Raw genomic sequence first — 25,000 nt, 5'->3', positions numbered from 1 at the left:
CTCATGTTCTATATTTCACGAGACAATTACAATTACCTACTCATGTTCTATATTTCACGAGACAATACAATTACCTACTCATGTCTATATTTCACGAGACAATTACAATTACCTACTCATGTTCTATATTTCACGAGACAATTACAATTACCTACTCATGTTCTATATTTCACGAGACAATTACAATTACCTACTCATGTTCTATATTTCACGAGACAATTACAATTACCTACTCATGTTCTATATTTCACGAGACAATTACAATTACCTACTCATGTTCTATATTTCACGAGACAATTACAATTACCTACTCATGTTCTATATTTCACGAGACAATTACAATTACCTACTCATGTTCTATATTTCACGAGACAATTACAATTACCTACTCATGTTCTATATTTCACGAGACAATTACAATTACCTACTCATGTTCTATATTTCACGAGACAATTACAATTACCTACTCATGTTCTATATTTCACGAGACAATTACAATTACCTACTCATGTTCTATATTTCACGAGACAATTACAATTACCTACTCATGTTCTATATTTCACGAGACAATTACAATTACCTACTCATGTTCTATATTTCACGAGACAATTACAATTACCTACTCATGTTCTATATTTCACGAGACAATTACAATTACCTACTCATGTTCTATATTTCACGAGACAATTACAATTACCTACTCATGTTCTATATTTCACGAGACAATTACAATTACCTACTCATGTTCTATATTTCACGAGACAATTACAATTACCTACTCATGTTCTATATTTCACGAGACAATTACAATTACCTACTCATGTTCTATATTTCACGAGACAATTACAATTACCTACTCATGTTCTATATTTCACGAGACAATTACAATTACCTACTCATGTTCTATATTTCACGAGACAATTACAATTACCTACTCATGTTCTATATTTCACGAGACAATTACAATTACCTACTCATGTTCTATATTTCACGAGACAATTACAATTACCTACTCATGTTCTATATTTCACGAGACAATTACAATTACCTACTCATGTTCTATATTTCACGAGACAATTACAATTACCTACTCATGTTCTATATTTCACGAGACAATTACAATTACCTACTCATGTTCTATATTTCACGAGACAATTACAATTACCTACTCATGTTCTATATTTCACGAGACAATTACAATTACCTACTCATGTTCTATATTTCACGAGACAATTACAATTACCTACTCATGTTCTATATTTCACGAGACAATTACAATTACCTACTCATGTTCTATATTTCACGAGACAATTACAATTACCTACTCATGTTCTATATTTCACGAGACAATTACAATTACCTACTCATGTTCTATATTTCACGAGACAATTACAATTACCTACTCATGTTCTATATTTCACGAGACAATTACAATTACCTACTCATGTTCTATATTTCACGAGACAATTACAATTACCTACTCATGTTCTATATTTCACGAGACAATTACAATTACCTACTCATGTTCTATATTTCACGAGACAATTACAATTACCTACTCATGTTCTATATTTCACGAGACAATTACAATTACCTACTCATGTTCTATATTTCACGAGACAATTACAATTACCTACTCATGTTCTATATTTCACGAGACAATTACAATTACCTACTCATGTTCTATATTTCACGAGACAATTACAATTACCTACTCATGTTCTATATTTCACGAGACAATTACAATTACCTACTCATGTTCTATATTTCACGAGACAATTACAATTACCTACTCACGGTTTTCTAGTCGGGATTTCAGTTTCTAGGAAATCCTTTCATCCAGGAAACTAGTCTGTTCCCCCCCCCCCCCTTCCAGAAAAAAGCACACACACACACACACACACACACACACACACACACAAAGACAAAACACCCCCCCCAAACTAAACTAAACAAAACAAACAAAACATTAAAACAAAATAAAACATCAAACAAACAAAAACGTGTTATACTCCATGATTGACCTTTGGGTCAATATACTCTCAAGTTTTCATCTTTTCCAGTCTTTCCGTGATGATCAACTCCAGATTTCAGCCAAGTTGATCCACGTAGAACTAAATTTGAATTGATAAGATCATTTGCCTCAATGTCACAAGTCAACAAATCACATTTCTCAGGATCGGTGTGTTTATGCATCTCCTGTACCCTGCTACATACAAATGGCTTCCATTTGTGAGGTTCAGTTTTGATCCTGTGCAAACCAATCAGTGAATCGGTGAAGCAGAGATAGCTCATCTCCCCCCTTTGAATTTGAGAGATGTCTGCACAAATTTGAAGAGTCTAGCCATCAACATTGATGCCTCGAGCTCCAATCTGGGCAGAATTACTGGGTTTTTCTGGGTACCACTAATCATCATTATCATGATAATCATCATCAATTTTAGCCAAACGGGTAAACAGTGATGCTCACACTCTTATTATATACATTGAATCCCCCCTCCCCAACACGCAAATATAAACACATCATCATTATCACCATCAAACACTCCCCCCCCCCCCCCCCCACTCCCCACAAACACTATTGGAGGCCATAGAATATTCACGCCAACAAATTCATCCCCCTAATGACCCACGACCAATGCTATCTCTAGATTGCTATGCCCACGACGCATCCTTTTATTTACTCTTGTTGTTCGATCTACTGGAGAGGAGAGGATAAATTGACAACGAGTTGACTACAGAGATAAAAGACGCGATCACGATTAACGATAATGACGCTCGTTTTAGTATTGTGGTGGGCCATGGAATTTGCCTGTCATGAGAGAGAGAGAGAGAGAGAGAGAGAGAGAGAGAGAGAGAGAGAGAGAGAGAGAGAGAGAGAGAGAGAGAGAGAGAGAGAGAGAGATCTTGACAAATCACGGGTGTTTGGAACGTGAGTGCTACTGAACATGAGTTGCCTATGTCTCGTCACGCAATGTCAAAGGTCACAATCTGTGTATAATTTACATGAAGGACAAATCATGCAAAATATTTAATGTTTTTTTAAAATCAGGAGTTCCACACGTGACGAATTAGTATTTGAGGAAAACAAGACCAAGTATTTATTCATGAATGGGTTATTGAATCATGTTTAAAAATTTATTTATCGATCTTCTTGCTAATGAACACTGATTGATCCGCTTTCCGAGCAGTTGACAGAGTGCAGAGGGCAGGGCTGGGCTGGGCTGGGCAGGGAGGCAGTATTTTATCTTTCGGAAGAGTGGAGGTCGGTTTTTAAAAAAGATGACTCGGGGAAAGGAAAGAAAAATAATAACATCCGAAGAAAAGAAAAGAAAAACAAAACACTGAAATGCATACAGTTACAGTTGTACAGGTGTCAATAATGGATAAAGCTCAAGGCGCAAGACCTTTAATCTAAAATGTTTTAGATATTTTGGTTACTTGATGGTATATTGATGGATATATTGGGTTCTCCTTTTTAATGTAGTAATTAATTATCGGTTCAGTGAGCATTTGTGAGCGGTGCAACCTGTTTGAAGCAGCAACAGCAGCACTGATTTGTTGTGATTTTTCTAGTTGCTGGTTTGGGGGGGAGTCGGGTGATGAGATGGTTATACTGCGAGGATTGGAACGTTTTTATGCACCGTTTTAATTACTGAGGTAGGTTGATTATGGATTTCATCAATTCTTCACTCTATCCGGCCCCGATCAATCCGGCTTTTAATCAAGTGTCATATTGAATATTGAGTTTCTCTTCCAACTCTTCTCATAACTTAGTAACAATAACAACAGTTCTAACTTTATGACAGTAAATGATCGCATTGTTTTAGGGAGACCTTCCATAAGCTACTACATCCCAAGTATTCTTGTTCTAGTAGGGGGTTTGGGAGGAGGGAAACATTTATTTTTAAAGTCTCCCCCCTCCCAGACCCCCTACTACTACTAGCTAGAAGTTCTAGTGTAGGGGGTTTGGGAGGGGGGAGACTTAAAAAAAAAAGTTCCCCCCTCCCAAACCCCCTTCTAGAACAAGAATACTTGGGATGTAGTAGTTTATGGAAGGTCTCCCACTTATTTGGATATTGTATTTTTTATCGAATTAAAAACGGATTTTGCACCACCGTCGTTTCTGACTTTGACTTAGACTTAAACTAATGATAATAATATGGTAAAAAATATCTTTACAACGACATAAGAAGTGTAATGCTTCTTGCAAAGATAAATTGTCGACATATGAAAAAGTCAACATGTTTAGAATATAAGAATAAAGCTGACAATTATTATGCTGCATTATGCTAACTATTTGTCTGGAAAAATAACATCCTACACTTCATGGTCATAGTCACTATACTCCCCATACTTTTGCTCTTAAAAGAAAAAGTAGTCCTTCAGAGCCGGAGTTTATTGTCTCAATTTCTATAGAGTGAAACAGACAATAGCAATTGCTTGTTGCCCTTTTGATAGGATGCTAGTCTATCGCAAAGTACTTTTCATTCTATCTCCAACAGACCCAGCTATCCAATCACTGCTGGGTGGAAAAAAAAAAAAGGGGGGGGGGGGGGGGGGGTCAGAAAAAAATCTCAATTACACTTGGGATCAATCTTGATGCCTTTGCTTGTGAAGCTCTTTCAACTGAGCTATCGGAGCCCCAGACTTTTGCTCTTAGGTCAAAGTTCAATGCCAGATTAAAACTTAAAGAATAATTGACTTTTGAAAGATGATGTGTTATTGGTTACACTATTTATTTATATAAGAATTGGATGATTATACTGTTAAGTTAGATAAAATTTATGAAATCTTTTAGGCTTTGCTTTCTCAGTGTTTATTAATAATAGGTTTCCTTCCTGTCTATTGGAAAAGATGGTATATTAAAATTTCATTTTACTGCAACCTGATATATCATAAGTTTATACCATATGGGACTTATCAACTCTCAACAGTATTATTATGTTGGTGAAACATGTGCCAGAATGTTTGTTGAAAGTTACAGTGACCAGAAATGAGAGATTTAAGTTTTTGTCACTTGATGAAGAACCTTGCCCGAAAATCTCTCAATTTCACTCAAGTTTCATATTTTTGACCGAATAGCAAGTGTCAAATGGAATGAAAGGTTCAGATGAAGATCAGATGATATGGACTCTTTACAGATGCCATCCTCTCATCTTTCACTTGACTTTAACTCTTTAAGATTCAACCCGACAAAAAACGACAACGGCATAATATTCATGGGCGGGGTAGTCAAGACTGGCCTCAGTAAGTAAAATCCAATCGTTGTGAAGGAAATGACAGGCCTGTCACTGTGGCAGGATGTTTTCAGCTTTGATTTTTATAAATTTGCAGACAAAAAAATAAAATATGTTGTAGAAATTGCGATTTGGATCCTATTTTATTTGCGGGTGAAAATCATTGACTTTGCACTTTGTTTGGTAAAAATGGGAAAAAAATTATGACTTTGGTGATGAAAAATGACTTTGATGACAATTATTGTAAACTTAAAAAGATATTATGAATAATTTATAACTCGCCTTATTTGTGGGTCGATTTTGTTATTCGTGGTATCAATTTTATTGTAATAAAGAGATAGGAACTTCAGAGTCATTTTTTCTGATGCGAAATTATTACTTTGTAATTTTATCACTAAGAAAAATGGTTGGTAAATAAATATGTTACACCTCTTTGATCTACCGCCACTGTCCATTCGTGTAGAATTGTGAATCAAGCATCTCAAAGTCTTCGACCAATCACAGGTTTTCTAACCGGCTGGCCAAAACAAAGACGCTTCTCACTGTCGATGTATTACGCTATTGTTATGCAAGGAATATAAGGCTTATATCATCAAAGGATGTCTACATGATTGACATGGCCATGTAGGGAACTCATTATCTACTTCCCCAAAAATAATCTGAACATGAGAGGGTTAAACTTTAAGTGTTTCACTCCATCCAAACGTCGATATCATCCGCCTTCTTTCATTACATTGACGCTTCCATTCCCACTGACTATCGGCGTTTATTTCTTCGAGCTTCAAACAGCATTATTTGCATATTTTAAATTATGAAATCAATTTTCGACATCAATATGTCCCCCCCCCCCCCGACATAATACCGATTTGAGAGTCATGGTTTATGTATTATATTATCTTATCTTACTAAAGGCTGAATATAGGAATTATCCTTTAAATGCCTTATACAATAGTTTATAATTACAAAAATAGCAGGCATGAATGTTTATTTTTGTGAAGTTCAAATCTTCAAAATTATAGAGAATTCTATTCACCGGGAAAAAGACATATATGGAAAGGTTTTTTATAACTGACTCTGAAGCATATGGATTTTGGGCATGTCCAGGTTTTTGGGCAACATACCCTACTACGACCACATCAGATGTTTTTCTCTCTGATATTTTAGGCAACATACCCTAACTACGACCACATCAGATGTTTTTCTCTCTGATATTTTAGGCAACATTGTCGGTTTGATTGAAATAATAGTTCAATTCAGACCACAAAATGATTGACTTCAGGTAGGTGGTGAAAGACTTTTAAGTTCTGCAGTTTATAGTTTTGTTTCAGTTTTGTACAATAAGTTCTGAAATTAAGATACATAATAAAAGTAAAAGAGAGATATATAGGAATCAGTTAGTCTTTAATTTGCATAGGGCAAATGTGTATTGTGATATTGTAGAATAGGAGTGATAGTTGAACAGAGGGAGTGGCTTAATTCATATGAAGATACTAATTTTGAATTTTTATTAATTATTTGTATGATCAATAATTTTTGTTGAATTAAAATTGAAGAAAAAAAATAATCTCTAAGTGGATACCCCTCCCCCCAAAAGTAAAAAAAAAAAAGAATATGATAAAAGAGTTGAAGTAGGATGTCAGTTGAATGAGGTTAGATGAGTGCAGTAGTTTATGGGTGTCAGCCATTGGTGGCCTTTCCTTCTTATGCACTTCAAACTAACCAGATTACCAATTTATTTTAAAATAATTCTTAACTTCACAACACTTTGGTAGTATTAGTATATAACAATGCTAAGCTAAAAAACATGGGATAGCTGTTGATAAAATTCTGTATCAGATCAAGAAGTTAAGACAGAGAAGATCAAAACACCCTGATAGAAGATCAAAACACCCTGATAGAAGATCAATACACCCTGATAGAAGATCAATACACCCCGATAGAAGATCAATAACCCCGATAGAAGATCAATACACCCCGATAGAAGATCAATACACCCTGATAGAAGATCAATACACCCTGATAGAGATCAATACACCCTGATAGAAGATCAATACACCCCGATAGAAGATCAATACACCCTGATAGAAGATCAATACACCCTGATAGAAGATCAATACACCCTGATAGAAGATCAAAATACCTTGATAGAAGATCAATACACCCTGATAGCAGATCAAAACACCCTGATAAGTTTGGCCACTGTTTTTCATCTAGAAAATTATGTTTGCTCAAACATTAAAAAAATTGTTTGGTTTTCTTTCAGTTAATTTTAATTTTTAAATTTTATTGCTCCATTTGTTTTACTTTTGTTTTGTTCTAATTTGGTTTTAATTTCCTTTTGTTGTAGTTTTAATTAAGTCTGTAACATCAATGATTCTAATTATGATAAAATAACATTCACAGTCACTGTGATATGCATTCCTATAAAAAACTCAGTCATTTAAAGATTTGAATCGCTAAATATTAGCAAGCTTGACGTAAACGTTAAAATAACAGAAAATGATTAAATAAACCAATCAAATTATTCTGGATACAATCATTTGAAATTTTCAACCTTTGCTTTTTCGAAACAAAATAAGATAGACATAGAGTTCAGATTTTTAAAGTGAAAGTTTAGGTAACAAATTGATGTTTAATCACATATGTTCAAATTGCATAGCACTTGACCAATTCTAAATAACCTTAAAGTGACAATTCAAATATAATTAAGGTTGAAACAATGCATTTTGGGATTTTACAGATCCCCTCCCCCCACCCACCCATCCAATTCTGATTTTGTTTTGTATGAACATATTTATAGTTAACTGTTTGTGGTTGGTCTGGTGAAACCTGATTGACATCATTTGCACTCAGGTCGGTATCATATTTATTTATTTTTGCACAGCTTTTCAATATTGTGGTATGATACTTCTCTTCGAATTGGTAAGCTCAGGCTAGATTCCTTCCTTGAGCAATGCAAAGTTGAGTCCTTAGAGAATGCTCTTTATGCACATTCTCTCAAAGTATCTGTGTTGAAAACAGATGATAATATATATGTAGTGTTTTAGGGACATAATGTCTCAATCTACATATTTTATGTTGATGTTGGCTTTGATTTGGAGCAAGTTTAGTGGATATGAAAACTCAAATTGTCTGTGTTGAAAACAGATGATAATATATATAGTGTTTTACAGGCACAATGGCCCAATCTACATATTTTATGTTGATGTTGGCTTTGATTTGGAGCAAGTTTAGTGGATACGAAAGCCCAAAGCTAGAGTTGCCTAAATACACCAGTTAGATGGCTTTGATTTGGAGCAAGTTTAGTGGATACGAAAGCCCGAAGCTAGAGGTGCCTAAATGCACCAGTTAGATGGCTTTGACCTTCTTTAGGCTACACACAAAACATGCAGATAATGACAAGCGTGAGAAAAATATTACTTAGGCCGCCCCTTTGGGCGCCAGCATGAGCCACAAGTCTTCGCCATTCTGTCCTGTCCTCCATGAGTGTACGCAGCTCCCGGGTGTTGTCCATTCCTGTGTCATCCAATGTATGTTGTATTCTGCCTGCCTCTGTTTCTGGTTCTTTCAAGTGGTTCCCATAGCACAAGACTGCTTGCAATCTCCTCCTTGTGTCTCCAGCAGTGCCCTGCAAGTCTCAGTCTTCTCTTTTGTATCTTCGAAGTCACTGGAGGGAGGTCACATTAGAGCTGATCATTTGACATGTGCTCTTTCCAGCTTACGTTGAAGGCCATCCGCAGCATACAAGTGTAGCAGCCGTCCAGTTGCTTCTCAAGGGCTTTTCTTAGAGTCCTAGAAAAATATTAATTAAACATTTACATGATGAAATCATATTAGTGTATACGTTGCTATATAAATGGTCAATAATTTTTGTTTTTTTTGTTTTTTGTTTTTTGTTTGTTTTTGATTTGATTTCCTTTTCTATCATTTTATTTTTTTTTACATATAAAATCAATTTGTGGGTATGGGGCTCTAGAAATGGTGAATTATAAAAAAAATAATGCCTGTACCATCATTTCGTTTATTTTGTCCACTTCAGGTTTTCCGTCATCAGTCTAAGGATGGATGAAATCCCATCGGCCCCATTGGCCACTCCAGAACTGGATGACGACAATTTGTCTACGGCATCCGTTAAGGCCGATACTAGGTGTGGTTACCGAGGGTGGCGTCCCAATTGTCTGCAGAAATTAAACAAGCCGGCCGTCTTGGTCTTTTGCATTGCTACTTACTCTTTGTCGCTCGGTAAGCAAATGTCTCAAAATGAATGACTGATTATTGTTCCCATATGTAAACTATCTCTAGCTGAAAAATCGTTCTATGTCGGGATCCTAATAGTATGAAATAAATGAGATAAAGAAATGGAAGATGCCCAGACCTGGGTAATTTTTGGAAACTTTTGAAAACATTCGTGTTCAGGCAGGCTTTTTGAACAGTAATAGTATTTGCATTTTGTGTTACCTTAAATACTATTGTCTTTGTACGTGTTGCACCTTAGGGCACTTTTTGGATTAATTATTACATTAGTAGATTTTGCTGTTGTTGTGTTGGTTTATGGTTACACGAATTCAGATTCAATAAGTGTGGATCAAATTGAATCTCAGGCATCATGTTGGAACAAAAATTATTTTGATTATAACAGCTTCCAAAAAAAAAAAAAGAAATTAATTTTTAACATGGAACATTTTGGGCTCAAATCCTTTGTCAGCCTACAACAAAAGCAGTTTACGGGATAATACGTCAAGTTCAATACAAACAGTTTGGATTTTATTGAATTATTATCATTTTAATTGTATTTGTTCTTGGCCGAGGAATGTTTTTCTCCAACTGAATCTTGTCATTCACTTTTCAGGTTTTGTGGTCAATGGCATCATCAACGTGAATGCCTCGTCAATTGAGAGACGGTTTGACCTCCAAAGCACGGATATCGGTTTCATCTCTTCCTCCTACGACATCACTGCTGCCTTTCTCGCTCTTTTAGCCGGATATTTCGGATCAGGACAGCGGAAAGCTCGTATGTTGGCGCTAGCCATGTTTTGTTCAGCTGTAGGATCCTTAGTGCTCTCCTCGCCACATTTTTTAACAGACAAGTACTCTCTAGGGCTCGAGTTGCCGGATTTCGTTTGCCACAAAAGCCAGTCTTCCAATGAAACATGTTCATCTGAGAATGGAAGGTCGTTTCTCAGTAATTATTTCTACGTCTTCCTGGCAGGCCAGTTACTGCACGGTGTGGGAGGGACCACCACATTTACGGTGGGCATTTCGTTGATTGACGATTGTGTTATGCCGGATAGAACTCCATTTTTCCTCGGCATAGTTTACGGTTGCAATATTTTAGGTGCTGGTCTGGGCTACACCATCGGGGGACAGTTATTGAATATTTACGTTGACTTTGATTCTGTGTCAGATATTAACCTTGCTCCAGGCGACCAACGATGGGTCGGTGCGTGGTGGTTGGGGCCTCTGCTCTCAGCGATTGTCCAGATTGTGTGCGCGATAGCGATATCGTTATTTGGATCAGAATTGCCGTCTTGTAAGAAAGTCCGACAGCTTCGTCAAAATCAGGCCCACATGACCTCGTCCATGCACCTGTCGGCCAAACTGGGAGGCTTGAGGTTCCTGAATGCCACATGTCGTCTGTTGAAGAATCCGTGCTTCGTGTTCGTCACCCTGGCCATGGTGATGGAAGGGATGAACCTGACTGGGCTGGCTGTCTTTTTGCCCAAGTACATTGAAAACCAATTTGGTGTGACAGCAGCATATGCAGCTCTTTTAGCAGGTAAGGTTATTGGTGAAGTGAAATTCTCCTGTCATGCTTTGTGTGTGTATATATATGAACTATGCCCTTTTGCCTCAACATCATAAGATATCGTCGCCTAGGCATTCCACAAAGGAATATAGATAATTCATCAAACAAGATGTTTGATGTCAACAGGAATCACTCATATTGTCCAAGTGAGCAAATTGGGGGTTAATAATCTTGCTCAAGGAAAATTACAGAAGTGCCTGAAGCGGGGCTCGAACCCGGGACCTTCCAGGTCACCTTGCAATTTCTTAACCACTCTGCCACTTTATATATATAAAGTGGTCCTTCAGGGCATTTAGGCTCGTGGAGCCGGAGTATATCCCATTCTCTATAGTGTGAAATGAAGAAAAACAATTGCTTGCTTTCCTTTCGGTGAATTGTTAGTCTGTTGCAAACTACTTTCCACCAGATCTAACAAGACCCAGCTATCCAATCACTGCTTGGTGGACAGAAGGGGGGAGGGGGTCAGAGAAAAATCTCGTCTTCACCCAGGATTGATGTCAGTGCTCTACCAATCGGGCTATGAGGGTCCAGATGCTTTTTATAGATTTAACTATTATTTTATGACACAGTAGAGCCCTGTTTGGTAAATTCCAATCTTTTATTTCCTCTCCTCGTAGAAAGGGTCTCAAAACATTGAAGATCGTATGAATCACATATAATATTTCTATTAAATAACCATTCTCGTTATACATAAAAATAATATGTGATTTTTGATTGGATGTCACAATGTAACCATTTCTGTGACTCGTATAAAAGTCTCATAGTGCCACTATTTATATGGATAGATATGTGATTCGTGATGCCTATGATCTACTCAACCTCTAAAATAACATGTTTTCCCCAAAGAAATACATTAAAAAAAATAATTAACTTTTATGAAGCGCAATATCCATTTAACATGCTCAAGGCCCTTTACAAAGGGTCCCTGACCACCAGCAACACGTAACATGTAGAACGGGACGTGATGCCTTTACAAAGGGTCCCTGACCACCAGCAACACGTAACATGAAGAATGGGACATGACGCCTTTTACAAAGGGTCCCTGACCACCAGCAACACGTAACATGTAGAACGGGACATGACACCTTTTACAAAGGGTCCCTGACCACCAGCAACACGTAACATGTAGAACGGGACATGACGCCTTTTACAAAGGGTCCCTGACCACCAGTAACACGTAACATGTAGAACGGGACATGACGCCTTTTACAAAGGGTCCCTGACCACCAGCAACACGTAACATGTAGAACGGGACATGACGCCTTTACAAAGGGTCCCTGACCACCAGCAACGTCTAACATGTAGAATGGGACATGACACCTTTACAAAGGGTCCCTGACCACCAGCAACGTGTAACATGTAGAATGGGACATGACGCCTGTTGGACCTGTTAGGCAATCATCAATTTACAATTTTGTCTGACAGAGACAACACTGTTAATGACCAGGTACTCATTTTACACCTGAGTAGTGTGAGAGATTGTGAGTAAAGAACCTTTTCCAAGGATTCAACTTTGCACTGAGTGAGGCTTGAACCCAGGACCTTCTGATTCGAAAGAAGTGTCAAGACCACATAGCCGCACTGGGGAGAACAGGGAGTTTTTGTTTGTTTACTATGTTATTCTTTCATGATGGTCTGGGTGGGGTTCCTGACCTCCCATAGTGGGCAGAGAGGCACTTATTGTGACTTCTATCCCTCTTTATCTATATTCCAAGTTGCTTTCTGACTATATTCCAAGTTGCTTTCTGACTTTGTCTTGGAATGAGATTACTTAGTTTTATCCTGACCATGGTCAGAGTCCTTGGCTGGGATGGAAACAGTCGAATGTATAGTTATAGTTTTGGGAGATGATATTTTTCTCCTTGTAAATAATTTCGGTTATATATTGTTATTTTTTATTTTTATCATATGATTTATAAACATAGTGGGATCTTGTGCTGGTGTCTGGGTGAGACTTTTGGGTGATCTCAAACTAAGTACACTTATAGTGTGCTCTTGGAATCTACATCTGTTCCCTATTTCAACTAAATCCCCTTTGTCTTACTTTTTCTTGGATTCTTTAATTGTAATTCTAGAACTTTTTACTATCCCATTTTCTTCCTTTTACTGGCGCTGATATGACCTCAATGTGTGGCAAGCGCCGTAAAACCCTTAAAAACAAACAAAAACATCTTTCATGATGGAAGATTTGACGGTCTCTTGTATATTTCGTTCTTTAAAAAAAATAAAATTTCTTTTTCATCTCCTTCACTATTCAGGCCTGGCTGTGATCCCAGCGGCAGCTGGAGGAATGGTTCTCGGTGGCTGGGTGGCCAAGCATTTCAATTTGGACATCTCCCAATCCATCAAAATGATCATCGGCCTGGCAGCTTTATCCGGACTGTGCAGCTCTTTCATCTGGATCCGGTGTGACCAAAAATCCATCTACGGAGTACACAGAGATTTCACTGGAAGGTATTGGAGTCGCAGACCTGCCTAGTTGGAAATTAACAATTTTGTAGTTTTTTTAGGAGATAGAAATAGTAGTCGCTGTGGTCAACTTTATAGATCGACAAACCCAGGCCCTTCCGATCCGAAAGCGAGTGTCATACCAAAAGACCACTTTGCTGCAGTAGTAGGCAAGTCTGGTATTATGATTGTGATCCACACACAATGGCAGCCATCTTTTGATAAAAGGACCGAGGCCCCATTGGATTAGTTTTGAGATGTGGTCAGAAATGTGTTCGAATTTTTAAGTTTAAGAATTTTGTTTTATGTTTCAATTTCAAAATTTTTCTATTTCTGATAGTGTTATAATATTGCACATTAGGTGCTACTTGACCCATATCGTATTGTGCGCTGTGAAACGGGGATTCCCAGAATAATATAAATAGCTTATTTTTGTTTACGTTGTCGCTTACGTTCTTTGACCAAATGATGACAGTATTGTTGTGACACACACAACACAGCCGTATATTTCATTAGAAATCTTTCACTCATCCCCAATGCAAACGACCCACCGTCAACGACGGGGAGACCACCATGTGGTTATGTCATAACAGATGTCCAGAACGTGAGGAATGGCCATATTTTATCCCTGCAGGTAGAATCACCGCTTGGGTTTCATTGTCAGCCAGGAAATAGGACAATTTTCAAAAAATCATTGATTTTTACACTGCAATTGTTGACCGTACACTTCTATGTTTTTATATCTTTTATGTATAGAACGGCCACATTTTCACCTTTAAGACACAATTATTTTCATTGATATCAAGAAATGGGGAGTGTACTTTACTCTTCCTTGAACAATCTATATAACTCTTTTAAAAAATCAACATGAAAAATATTTTAATTTGATAAATATTCAAAATTTATATTTACTTAGTTTTGTTACCCTAACCCATAGTGGGGAATATAAGAGTAATAATCTACCTTTAATACGGTATATTTTTCAATAATCTGTAATGAAAGGTTTTTGCACAATTGATGTGCAAATATATACGATATATATCTTTGTTGGCTAACAAAATAAGTATTCAGACTAACTTAATCTAGAGACTAAATTCTAGTGGTATTTAATATATGAACATGAACATGATGATAATGTTTTTATTTGATTGTGATGATGATGATGATGATGATGATGATGGTGATGATGATGATGGGTAGGAGGAGGAGAATATACATATTTAAAATCGTCGTTACTTTTTTATCTGTTGGCGTAGGCTAAAGATTTTACACTGAGTTCTTGACCATTAGCCTTTCTGTGCATCGATAGTTGATGTTTTGTTTTTGACCTGAAATTCGCTCACCACATCGCGCACGTGCTAAATTGACCTTTTAGCCCCTTACTGTGGACAGGAAGTGTGTAGATTATTTTTTTGGCCATCCCATGTCTTCTTGAAACATTTTCGAGGCAGGAAAATACAATGCAAAATACCATCCATAGTCTATGCGATGTCACGACTTAGTTAAGAACAACATGCACTTGCTACTGGTCACCTTCAAGCTGGACAGTCTGTGACCAAGTCGCAAGAATGCTTAATATCACAAGGAGAACTGTATATTCGTTAGTCCCTTACCATATGTGTCATTTCAAATCAATCCACTAACGAATACACAGTTCTCCTTGTGATATTAAGCAAAAAGGTACCAAGTTTGATCACCCTCTGCTGCTCTGTGTGACCTTGGACAAGTCAGCTCGCCCTAGCTGATGCCTGGGTTAATCCAGGGATAGACCCTAAAGACATATTTCCCCTATAGGATGAATAAAGGGAATTTTATTTTATTTCACTTTTTGTCACCATCAGCAGTAACACAACCTTTTGTTTCTTTTAACTCTTTCAGCGCCATTGGCCACACTGTGTAGCCAGAGCAGAATCTGTTCTACTGGCCAATGGCCGCACAGTGCGGCTGGTCTTGAAAGGCAAAAATGATAATGTAATCCAATCCTACTTTCTACAAAAGTACTATAAATTAAACCAATGGTATCATTTCTTTCATCACAACATTCAATTGGCCCTAGGGGGGGGGTATTTTAATTAAGATTTTGTGCCGAATTTCCCTTTGTCTTAGCTTGTCATTTTCATGCTGCCTCAATTAGGTGTCAGCCATTTTGTGACGGGAAAGTGAATATAGCCTCAGCGCTGAAAGAGTTAATTTCAATATTTTTTATTGTCTTTTTTCCCTCAGCTCCATCAGCAGCGGCTCATCCAAGTCTTTGATCTCTCCGTGTAATGCAATGTGTAACTGTAACACAGATGTGTTTGAGCCTGTCTGTGACAATAGTTCAAACTTGTTCTTTTCACCGTGTTTTGCCGGCTGCTCTGGTAAAAAAGACGACAAGGTAAGCTGTCATCATTGCCTTTTTCACCTTGGGTCAGGGTATAAGCCACAGGTATAGGCCACAGACAGTTTCCATCCTCTATCATCATCATTGCCTTTTTCACCCTGGGTCAGCGTATAGGCCACAGACAAACAGTTTCCATCCTTTTCTATCATCTTCATCATCATCATCATCATTGCAATTTTCACCCTGGGTCAGGGGATAGGCCACAGACAAACAGTTTCCATCCTTTTCTATCATCATCATCATCATCATCATCATCATCATTGCCTTTTTCACCCTGGGTCAGGGTATAGGCCACAGGCAAACAGTTTCCATCCTTTTCTATTCTGAGCTAACTTTTTAAACTCATTCCATGTCTTATCACTTCTCTGTATATCCACTTCTTTAATTCTTCTCCATGTTCCCCGTGGCCTTCCCCTTGATCTTCTGCCCTGAAGGTTCCATTCCAATACTTTCTTTGTTATACTGGAGTCATTCTTTTTATTTCATCGTCTTCTTCCTATTTCCTCTCCCACTGGTTTCTGCTTTGTTCTTTTCCATACCGTTTCGTTCTTAATTCTATCCATCCATTTTATTCTGAGTAGTTTAAACGTGCACCTGTTTACAAAAATCTGTATCCTCCTGTAGTTCTATGAATTGTGTTACTGAGCAGTTTGGCGATTGCTGGGAACTCTTTGAACATTAAAATAAAAAAATGGGAATCCACTGGGGATACGAATCAGCTTGAGGGTGTGGATTGTAAAGAGTAATCAAGAAAGATGAATAGAGCAGCTTCAAGACAAGAAAACAAAAAGTAGTTCTTCAGAGCCACTAGGCCTATGGCGCCGGAATTTATAACGGTTTCTATAGCGTGAAATGGACAAGAGCAATTTCTTGCTATCCTTTGGATAGGATGCTAGTCTATCGCAAACTACTTTCTGCCAGATCTAACAGACCCAGCTGCCCAATCACTGCTGGGTGGACAGGGGGATCAGAAAAAAAAAGATCTCGACTGCACCTGGGATTGATCTCGGTCCCTCTGGGTGTGAAGCGAGTGCTCTACCAACTGAGCTATGGGACCCTTGCAGCTTCAAGAATGGAACAAAATAAATACCAAACACAAAGTTTCGGGATCAATACCATTCTTCAGCTAACAAATGAAAAATAAAAACATAAATACATCACCTAAAATAACCAGATAGACGGAAGAGAAATAAATATCTCTTTCTCCCTTTTCCTCTTTCCCTCTCTTCCTCTTTCTCCCTCTTACTCTCCACATCATTGTCTCATCTCACAATTCCCACCTATTTCCTTCTCTTCCTCTTTCCTTCTCTCCCTAATCCCCTCTCCTCCCATTTCCTCTTTCCTTCTCTCCCCTTTCTCTCTACATCAGTACCCCAGCTCATATATTTACTCTCTCTTATTTTTTTCTCTTTCTCTTCCCCCCCCCCCTCTCCCCCGCTCCCCATTCCAGTATATCGACTGTTCCTGCATGGCCGCCGTCACGCTTAATGACACTGATGTGGTTTCCAGCAACCGTTTTACCTTGACTACTGACTCGTGTACGGAACCCTGCAGCCTTCTTTACGTGTTCATTGCTCTCCTGTTCTTCACACTGTGCCTGTGCTTCATACCCATAGCACCGGGGGATGCCATACAACTTAGGTAACGACTTAAGGTCATTGGAGGAAATTATGGCATTGACATTTTGTAAATTTTGAATTAGCTTTTATATAGTGCAATAGCTCGGAGAGGAGATAGACACCACTGAGCTATAGATAGTGTGCGCTTGGCTAAGAAGCTCACAACATTGCCATCCAGAAGTATAACGGACCAACACACAAAAATAATTGTAACCTCAAACGTTTATAGTCTGGTTAGTACAGTTTTGTGAGAATTACTCATAAACGCAGATGGCAAAGAACACTAACAACAAAGAGCCGAGTGACGTCAACTTCGTTCTATCTATACAAGTCCACAGAAAGGAATCCTGGAAGCCAGTCTTGAAATGCAGGACACGGCCGTGGCCCGGTAGATTATCGCACGGCCGTGGCCCGGTAGATTAACGACTGTGCTTAATGGTGGAAAATGGTGAGATCTGCATCCAGTGTATCCCTCCGACGATTAGATGATGATGATGATGATGACATACCTGCCAAATCTTATGAATTTTTTGGTGATTTTACAAATTTTTAGACAAATTTTATGGCCAATTACGAAAGTACGAAATTGTATGGAAAGTTAAGAATTTTAATTCTCAGTTATAATAATAATAGTTATAAAAATAGTAATAATGATAATAATAATAATAATAATAATAATAATGATTAGAAGAAGAACTACTACTACTACTACTACTACTACTACTACTACTACTACTACTACTACTACTACTACTACTACTTTAATACTGATGATGATGATAATAATTATGACACAATAATAATAATGATGATGATTATAATAATGATAAGAAAGCTATTCTGTCTCACAGTGACCAAACACCTTTTCTTTTTCATTTTTGGTGGAAAACTTAAGTTTATATCACCCATGGCTTCAAAAATGCAATAATAAAAAAAAAAAGACTGAAAACTACACGTGTAACATTTTGGCCTCAAAACCCTCCTTCAGCCAATAATTACGAACCAATAACAAAACTCATTAGATAAATGAGAATGTTTTTGTAACCCATTTCTCTCTTGGATAAGATAAGTATTTTTCTCAAAGTATTAACATCTCTTGACATTTAGTAGATAATTTTTTTTTTTTTTTTTTTAAACCTTTTAAAATGCTTTTTTCCCTATTCTTTTCCACGTGAATTTCATAGATGTGTTCATGAAGATTATAAGACCCATGCCCAGGGAGTCAAGACCTTTATCGTTCGAACTCTTGGTGAGTGTTGTGTGTAATGACTGGGAAATAACTGTGTAATTATTATGTATTAATGACAGAGTTATGTCCCATGTATTATTAGTTACCTCGTCTTGAAGAATGAGAGCCCTTGTTTATTCTTATGTAACTTCCTTCCTGTTTTTGTTTGATGTTGTCCAAGATGCCGTCACTGGACATGATGAATAATATTGTCTGTCTTTACATTAGTCGATAGATGAATAATGTTGTCTGTCTTTACATTAGTCTATAGATGAATAATATTGTCTGTCTTTACATTCGTCTATAGATGAATGAATAATATTGTCTGTCTTTACATTAGTCTATAGATGAATAATATTGTCTGTCTTTACATTCGTCTATAGATGAATAATTTTGTCTGTCTTTACATTAGTCTATAGATGAATAATATTGTCTGTCTTTACATTAGTCTATAGATGAATAATATTGTCTGTCTTTACATTCGTCTATAGATGAATAATATTGTCTGTCTTTACATTAGTCTATAGATGAATAATATTGTCTGTCTTTACATTCGTCTATAGATGAATAATATTGTCTGTCTTTACATTAGTCGATAGATGAATAATATTGTCTGTCTTTACATTCGTCGATAGATGGATGATATTGTCTGTCTTTACATTCGTCGATAGATGAATGATATTGTCTGTCTTTACATTAGTCGAAAGATGAATAATATTGTCTGTCTTTACATTAGTCGATAGATGAATAATATTGTCTGTCTTTACATTAGTCGATAGATGAATAATGTTGTCTGTCTTTACATTAGTCTATAGATGAATAATATTGTCTGTCTTTACATTAGTCTATAGATGAATAATATTGTCTGTCTTTACATTCGTCTATAGATGAATAATATTGTCTGTCTTTACATTCGTCTATAGATAAATAATATTGTCTGTCTTTACATTAGTCTATAGATCAATAATGTTGTCTGTCTTTACATTAGTCGATAGATGAATAATGTTGTCTGTCTTTACATTAGTCTATAGATGAATAATATTGTCTGTCTTTACATTCGTCTATAGATGAATAATATTGTCTGTCTTTACATTAGTCTATAGATGAATAATATTGTCTGTCTTTACATTCGTCTATAGATGAATGAATAATATTGTCTGTCTTTACATTAGTCTATAGATGAATAATATTGTCTGTCTTTACATTCGTCTATAGATGAATAATATTGTCTGTCTTTACATTAGTCTATAGATGAATAATATTGTCTGTCTTTACATTAGTCTATAGATGAATAATATTGTCTGTCTTTACATTCGTCTATAGATGAATAATATTGTCTGTCTTTACATTCGTCTATAGATGAATAATATTGTCTGTCTTTACATTAGTCTATAGATGAATAATATTGTCTGTCTTTACATTAGTCTATAGATGAATAATATTGTCTGTCTTTACATTCGTCTATAGATGAATAATATTGTCTGTCTTTACATTAGTCTATAGATGAATAATGTTGTCTGTCTTTACATTCGTCTATAGATGAATAATATTGTCTGTCTTTACATTAGTCTATAGATGAATTATGTTGTCTGTCTTTACATTCGTCTATAGATGAATAATATTGTCTGTCTTTACATTAGTCGATAGATGAATAATATTGTCTGTCTTTACATTCGTCTATAGATGAATAATATTGTCTGTCTTTACATTAGTCTATAGATGAATAATGTTGTCTGTCTTTACATTAGTCGATAGATGAATAATATTGTCTGTCTTTACATTCGTCTATAGATGAAGACTGGTTTTCCAACACTCTGTCACTCCATTTTTATTCCATATTGTGATATTGAGGATTATTTCCACTAAGATTTCTCATTCAGTCTTTTATTTTATCGTATTTAAACTTCAAATTCACCCAAATCTATGGAAATTCTTGTGTTAATTGATGCTTAAAATAAAATTTACATTCCAATTTATCTCATGGATGGAAAATTTCAAAAAGTAGAAAAATCGACTCAACGAGTTTTGGAAAATTAGCTTTCATTATGTTGATTTCATTTGTCGGATGCATTGATTGAATGGTATTTAATGTGATTGAAAGGTATTAATGCGATTGAACGGTATTAATGCGATTGAAGGGTATTAATGCGATTGAACAGTATTCATGCGATTGAACGGTATTAATGCGATTGAAAGGTATTAATGCGATTGAACAGTATTCATGCGATTGAACGGTATTAATGCGATTGAAGGGTATTAATGCGATTGAAGGGTATTAATGCGATTGAACAGTATTCATGCGATTGAACGGTATTAATCTATGGCGCTGGCTTCCGGCGACAACAGACGTGTTGTGAATGTTTACCTATTTTCTACACATATTTTTATTCATTTATCATTCAATCGTCGGAATTTACGCCTAATTTTTATTCAAAATGGATGTGAAGTGTATATTGTTCCTGATTTTTATATTTATTAGTATATTTATAAGCATAAATGGTGTTTTAGCCTGTGATTTTGCTGCCAGAAGCCTATCGATAACTTATACTCCAGAGACTCTCCGATCCCTCCAACCCGTGTCACCCCCGCCACCCACTATTGACACATCGTTTATTAAAGTAAGAAAGAGGGGGAGAAAAGGAGGAATAAAAACAAAATTTAACAGACGGCCTTTTCGTCCATTTTTACCCTGTGTAGTGACAGGTAATGTAAGATCACTGAAAAATAAAACTGACAAACTGTTTTCACTGTGTCGTTTCAATAGTGACTATCATCAAGTCTCCATAATAGCGTTAACAGAGACTTGGCTATCTCCTCACATACCATCATCATGTTTTAATATTGAACAATATTCACTATTTCGAGGAGATCGGACTAATGTAAATAAACGAACTGGGGGTGGGGTGTGCACATATATTAACAACAAATGGTGCCACCCCAATAACTGTCAGATAAAGAAAATGTATTGTGACGAATATATTGAATTTATTACTGTTTCGTCACGACCATATTATCTACCCCGGGAATATACTCATGTCATCATCATCAACGTCTACATTCCACCATCATCAGACAACACCACAGCGAAAAATATTTTGAGGAAAGAAATACAGGACATTCAAATTAAGTCACCCGATGCCGTATTGATGGTCACTGGCAATTTTAACCAATGTAACGATTTTACTCTCCCGGGACTTCATCAATACGTGGACTGCGAGACAAGGGACAAAAAACATTGTGTGTAATATTAAAAATAGTTACAAATGTTTACCCCGTGCCCCTTAGGTTTATCTGACCAGTGCATGCTCTTGCTACTCCCCACCTACCGCCCTGTTTTTAAACGTGTAAAACCAGTAAAGAAAAGTGTACAGCAGATCTGGAACGGAAGTGTGTGTGAAGATTTGCGTGGTTGTTTTGAATGCACTGACTGGAATGTTTTTATTGAATCATGTGATAGTGTGGATGAGCTGAATGACTGTGTGAGTGAGTATTTAAAATTCTGTGAACAGCTAGTGTCTTGTAAAAAAGAAATAAAATATTATCCTAACAACAAGCCTTGGATAACAAAAGATCTAAAACTTTTATTGACAAAAAGAAAACTCTCTTTACTAGTGGAAACAAAAAAGATCTGAAAACAAAACAAAAAGAGATAAAGAGAGTAATATCTAGTTGTAGAGACAAGTACAAAAATAAAATTGAAAAATGCTTTTCTTCTGGGGATATACGGGACACGTGGCGGGGGCTTAAAACTGCTGTTAACTATAATCCAAAGCCCACGATTATATCAGAAGATATCGAAATTGAAACTTTAAATAAATTTTATTCACGTTTCGACACAGCAAACAAATTTGATATTGAAAATGAAAAACATAAATTAGACAGGGCTTTGGAAGATGAAATGACTATTGAGGTCAGTGAAGAGGAAACGAGATTCGTATTTTCGAAACTAAACGAGAGGAAGGCTGCTGGGCCGGATGGATTGAAAGGAAAACTATTAAAAGAATGTGCCCATCAGCTTTCCCCCATTTATACACATATTTTTAACTGGTCCCTCCAATGCGTTTCGATCCCTGAAATTTGGAAAACTTCAAAAATTATTCCTGTTCCAAAAAAAGAAAAACTTGAAACTATGAACGATCTCAGACCTGTTGCACTGACTTCAATAGTCATGAAATCTTTAGAAAAACTTGTTCTTGTTAAAATTAGGAATCAGTTTATGCCATTGAGTGATAGTCATCAATTTGCTTACAAACCAGGACGTGGTGTAGAGGATGCCATTTTGCTGTTTACAAACAACATCTACAGGCATCTAGATCACGCTAGGAGCTATTGCAGATTGCTTTTTGCAGATTTTTCTTCAGCGTTCAATACAATGCAACCTCAGTTGGTTGTTCAAAAATTGACTAGTCTGAATTTAAACAAGTATATAATTGCTTGGGTGCTCGAATTTCTTACGGAGAGAGCACAATATGTTCAATTAGGACAAAACAAATCTTCCTGTATAACTACAAATACTGGTGCTCCTCAAGGTTGTGTATTGTCCCCTGTATTATTCACAATATACACGAATGACTGTAGAAGTCAAAACCTGAGTGTACCTTTAATAAAGTTTGCAGATGACACTGCTCTTCAAGGCCTCATAACAAATGGCAACGAAGGGCTTATAGGCAAGAAATTGATAGATTTGTGTCTTGGTGTGATGCCCACCACCTAGAGCTTAACATAAGCAAGACAAAGGAGCTAGTGATTGACTTTAGGAGAGTGAAGGAACCGATAGAACCGTTAAAATTAAAGGACCAATTCGTCCAGCGAGTTCCTCACTACAAATACCTTGGTGTAACGATTGATGACAGGCTCAAGTGGGATGAACACTTGAAAATAATTAGGCATAAGATGTGCAGACGTACATATTTTTTATCAAAACTCTCTCAGTTTAGAATAGATAAAACCCTCTGCACATCATTTTATAGAGCAGTAATCGAAAGTGTTTTGTCATTTTGTATAACAGCTTGGGGAGGCAATTGCTTAGCAGTGGAAAGGAACAAAATAAATTCAAATATTAAAAAATCCATTAAACGCTATATAAATGATGTTGACAATGTAGATCTTTTATACGAGAAATTTTGTATAAATAAAATAACTAAAATATTAAATGACCAGTATCATCCACTAAGACCATCAATTATTATGTCAGAAAGAAGTGGTCGCCCTTTCTCTATTTCAACGAAAACAGAGAGACACCGAAAATCTTTTCTGCCGTCCAGTATTAGGCTTTATAACAACAAGCAATAATCATTTTATATAATTATTTCTCATTTTTACTTTTTAAAAATATAAATATTAATTTATTAATTTATTTGTTTTGCAATCTTTTCAATTTTCAATTTATAGTGACAGTTTTAACTATTTTACAGTGTTGAAATTATTCATATTATAAAGCGCAGCTCTGGTTATAGAGCTGCTCCTTTTTTTATATATATATACATCCTATTTCCATTGTATTTTTATCTTATTGTGTAAATTATAACACGTCTGTACAAAAAATTTCCTTTTTGGGATGCAATAAAGTATTATTATTATTATTATTATTATTATTATTATTGCGATTGAACGGTATTAATGCGATTGAACAGTATTAATGCGATTGAACTGTATCAATGCGATTGAACGGTATTAATTCGATTGAACGGTATTAATGCGATTGAACGGTATTAATGCGATTGAACGGTATTAATGCGATTGAACAGTATTAATGCGATTGAATGGTATTAATGCGATTGAACGGTATTAATGCGATTGAACGGTATTAATGCGATTGAATGGTATTAATGCGATTGAATGGTATTAATGCGATTGAACGGTATTAATGCGATTGAACTGTATTAATGCGATTGAACGGTATTAATGCGATTGAACTGTATTAATGCGATTGAACTGTATTAATGCGATTGAACGATATTAATGCGATTGAACTGTATTAATGCGATTGAACGGTATTAATGCGATTGAACGGTATTAATGCGATTGAAAGGTATTAATGAGATTGAACGGTATTAATGAGATTGAACGGTATTAATGCGATTGAACAGTATTAATGCGATTGAACGGTATTAATGCGATTGAACGGTATTAATGCGATTAAACAGTATTAATGCGATTGAACAGTATTAATGCGATTGAACAATATTAATGCGATTGAACGGTATTAATGCGATTGAACGGTATTAATGCGATTGAACAGTATTAATGGGTTGAACGGTATTAATGCAATTGAAC

General features: G+C 36.3%; 1 protein-coding gene across 2 annotated transcripts in view; it reads left to right on the top strand.

Annotated features, from left to right (window-relative positions):
• Positions 1–3,268: 3,268 nt before the first annotated feature.
• Positions 3,269–25,000, top strand: part of LOC144957120 (solute carrier organic anion transporter family member 4C1-like) — a 26,653-nt gene continuing 4,921 nt past the window's right edge. Inside the window, exons 1-8 of one of the 2 annotated variants that reach the window (XM_078888113.1) lie at positions 3,309–3,660; positions 6,458–6,519; positions 9,280–9,482; positions 10,090–11,016; positions 13,305–13,500; positions 15,718–15,871; positions 17,328–17,518; positions 18,681–18,745. In XM_078888113.1, coding sequence (XP_078744239.1) covers positions 6,506–6,519; positions 9,280–9,482; positions 10,090–11,016; positions 13,305–13,500; positions 15,718–15,871; positions 17,328–17,518; positions 18,681–18,745 — 1,750 coding nt within the window. In that variant the 5' untranslated portion in view covers positions 3,309–3,660; positions 6,458–6,505. Of the gene's footprint in view, positions 3,661–6,457; positions 6,520–9,279; positions 9,483–10,089; positions 11,017–13,304; positions 13,501–15,717; positions 15,872–17,327; positions 17,519–18,680; positions 18,746–25,000 lie in introns of both variants that reach the window. The other variant, XM_078888114.1, reaches the window with a different exon arrangement.

Source organism: Berghia stephanieae, chromosome 11, assembly GCF_034508935.2.
Source record: "Berghia stephanieae isolate SIO BIC M18660-M18661 chromosome 11, UCSD_Bste_1.3, whole genome shotgun sequence".
Taxonomy (NCBI): Eukaryota; Metazoa; Mollusca; class Gastropoda; order Nudibranchia; family Aeolidiidae; genus Berghia; species Berghia stephanieae.
Note: the sequence above shows the minus strand (reverse complement) of the source record. Positions and strands in the feature narration are given on the sequence as shown.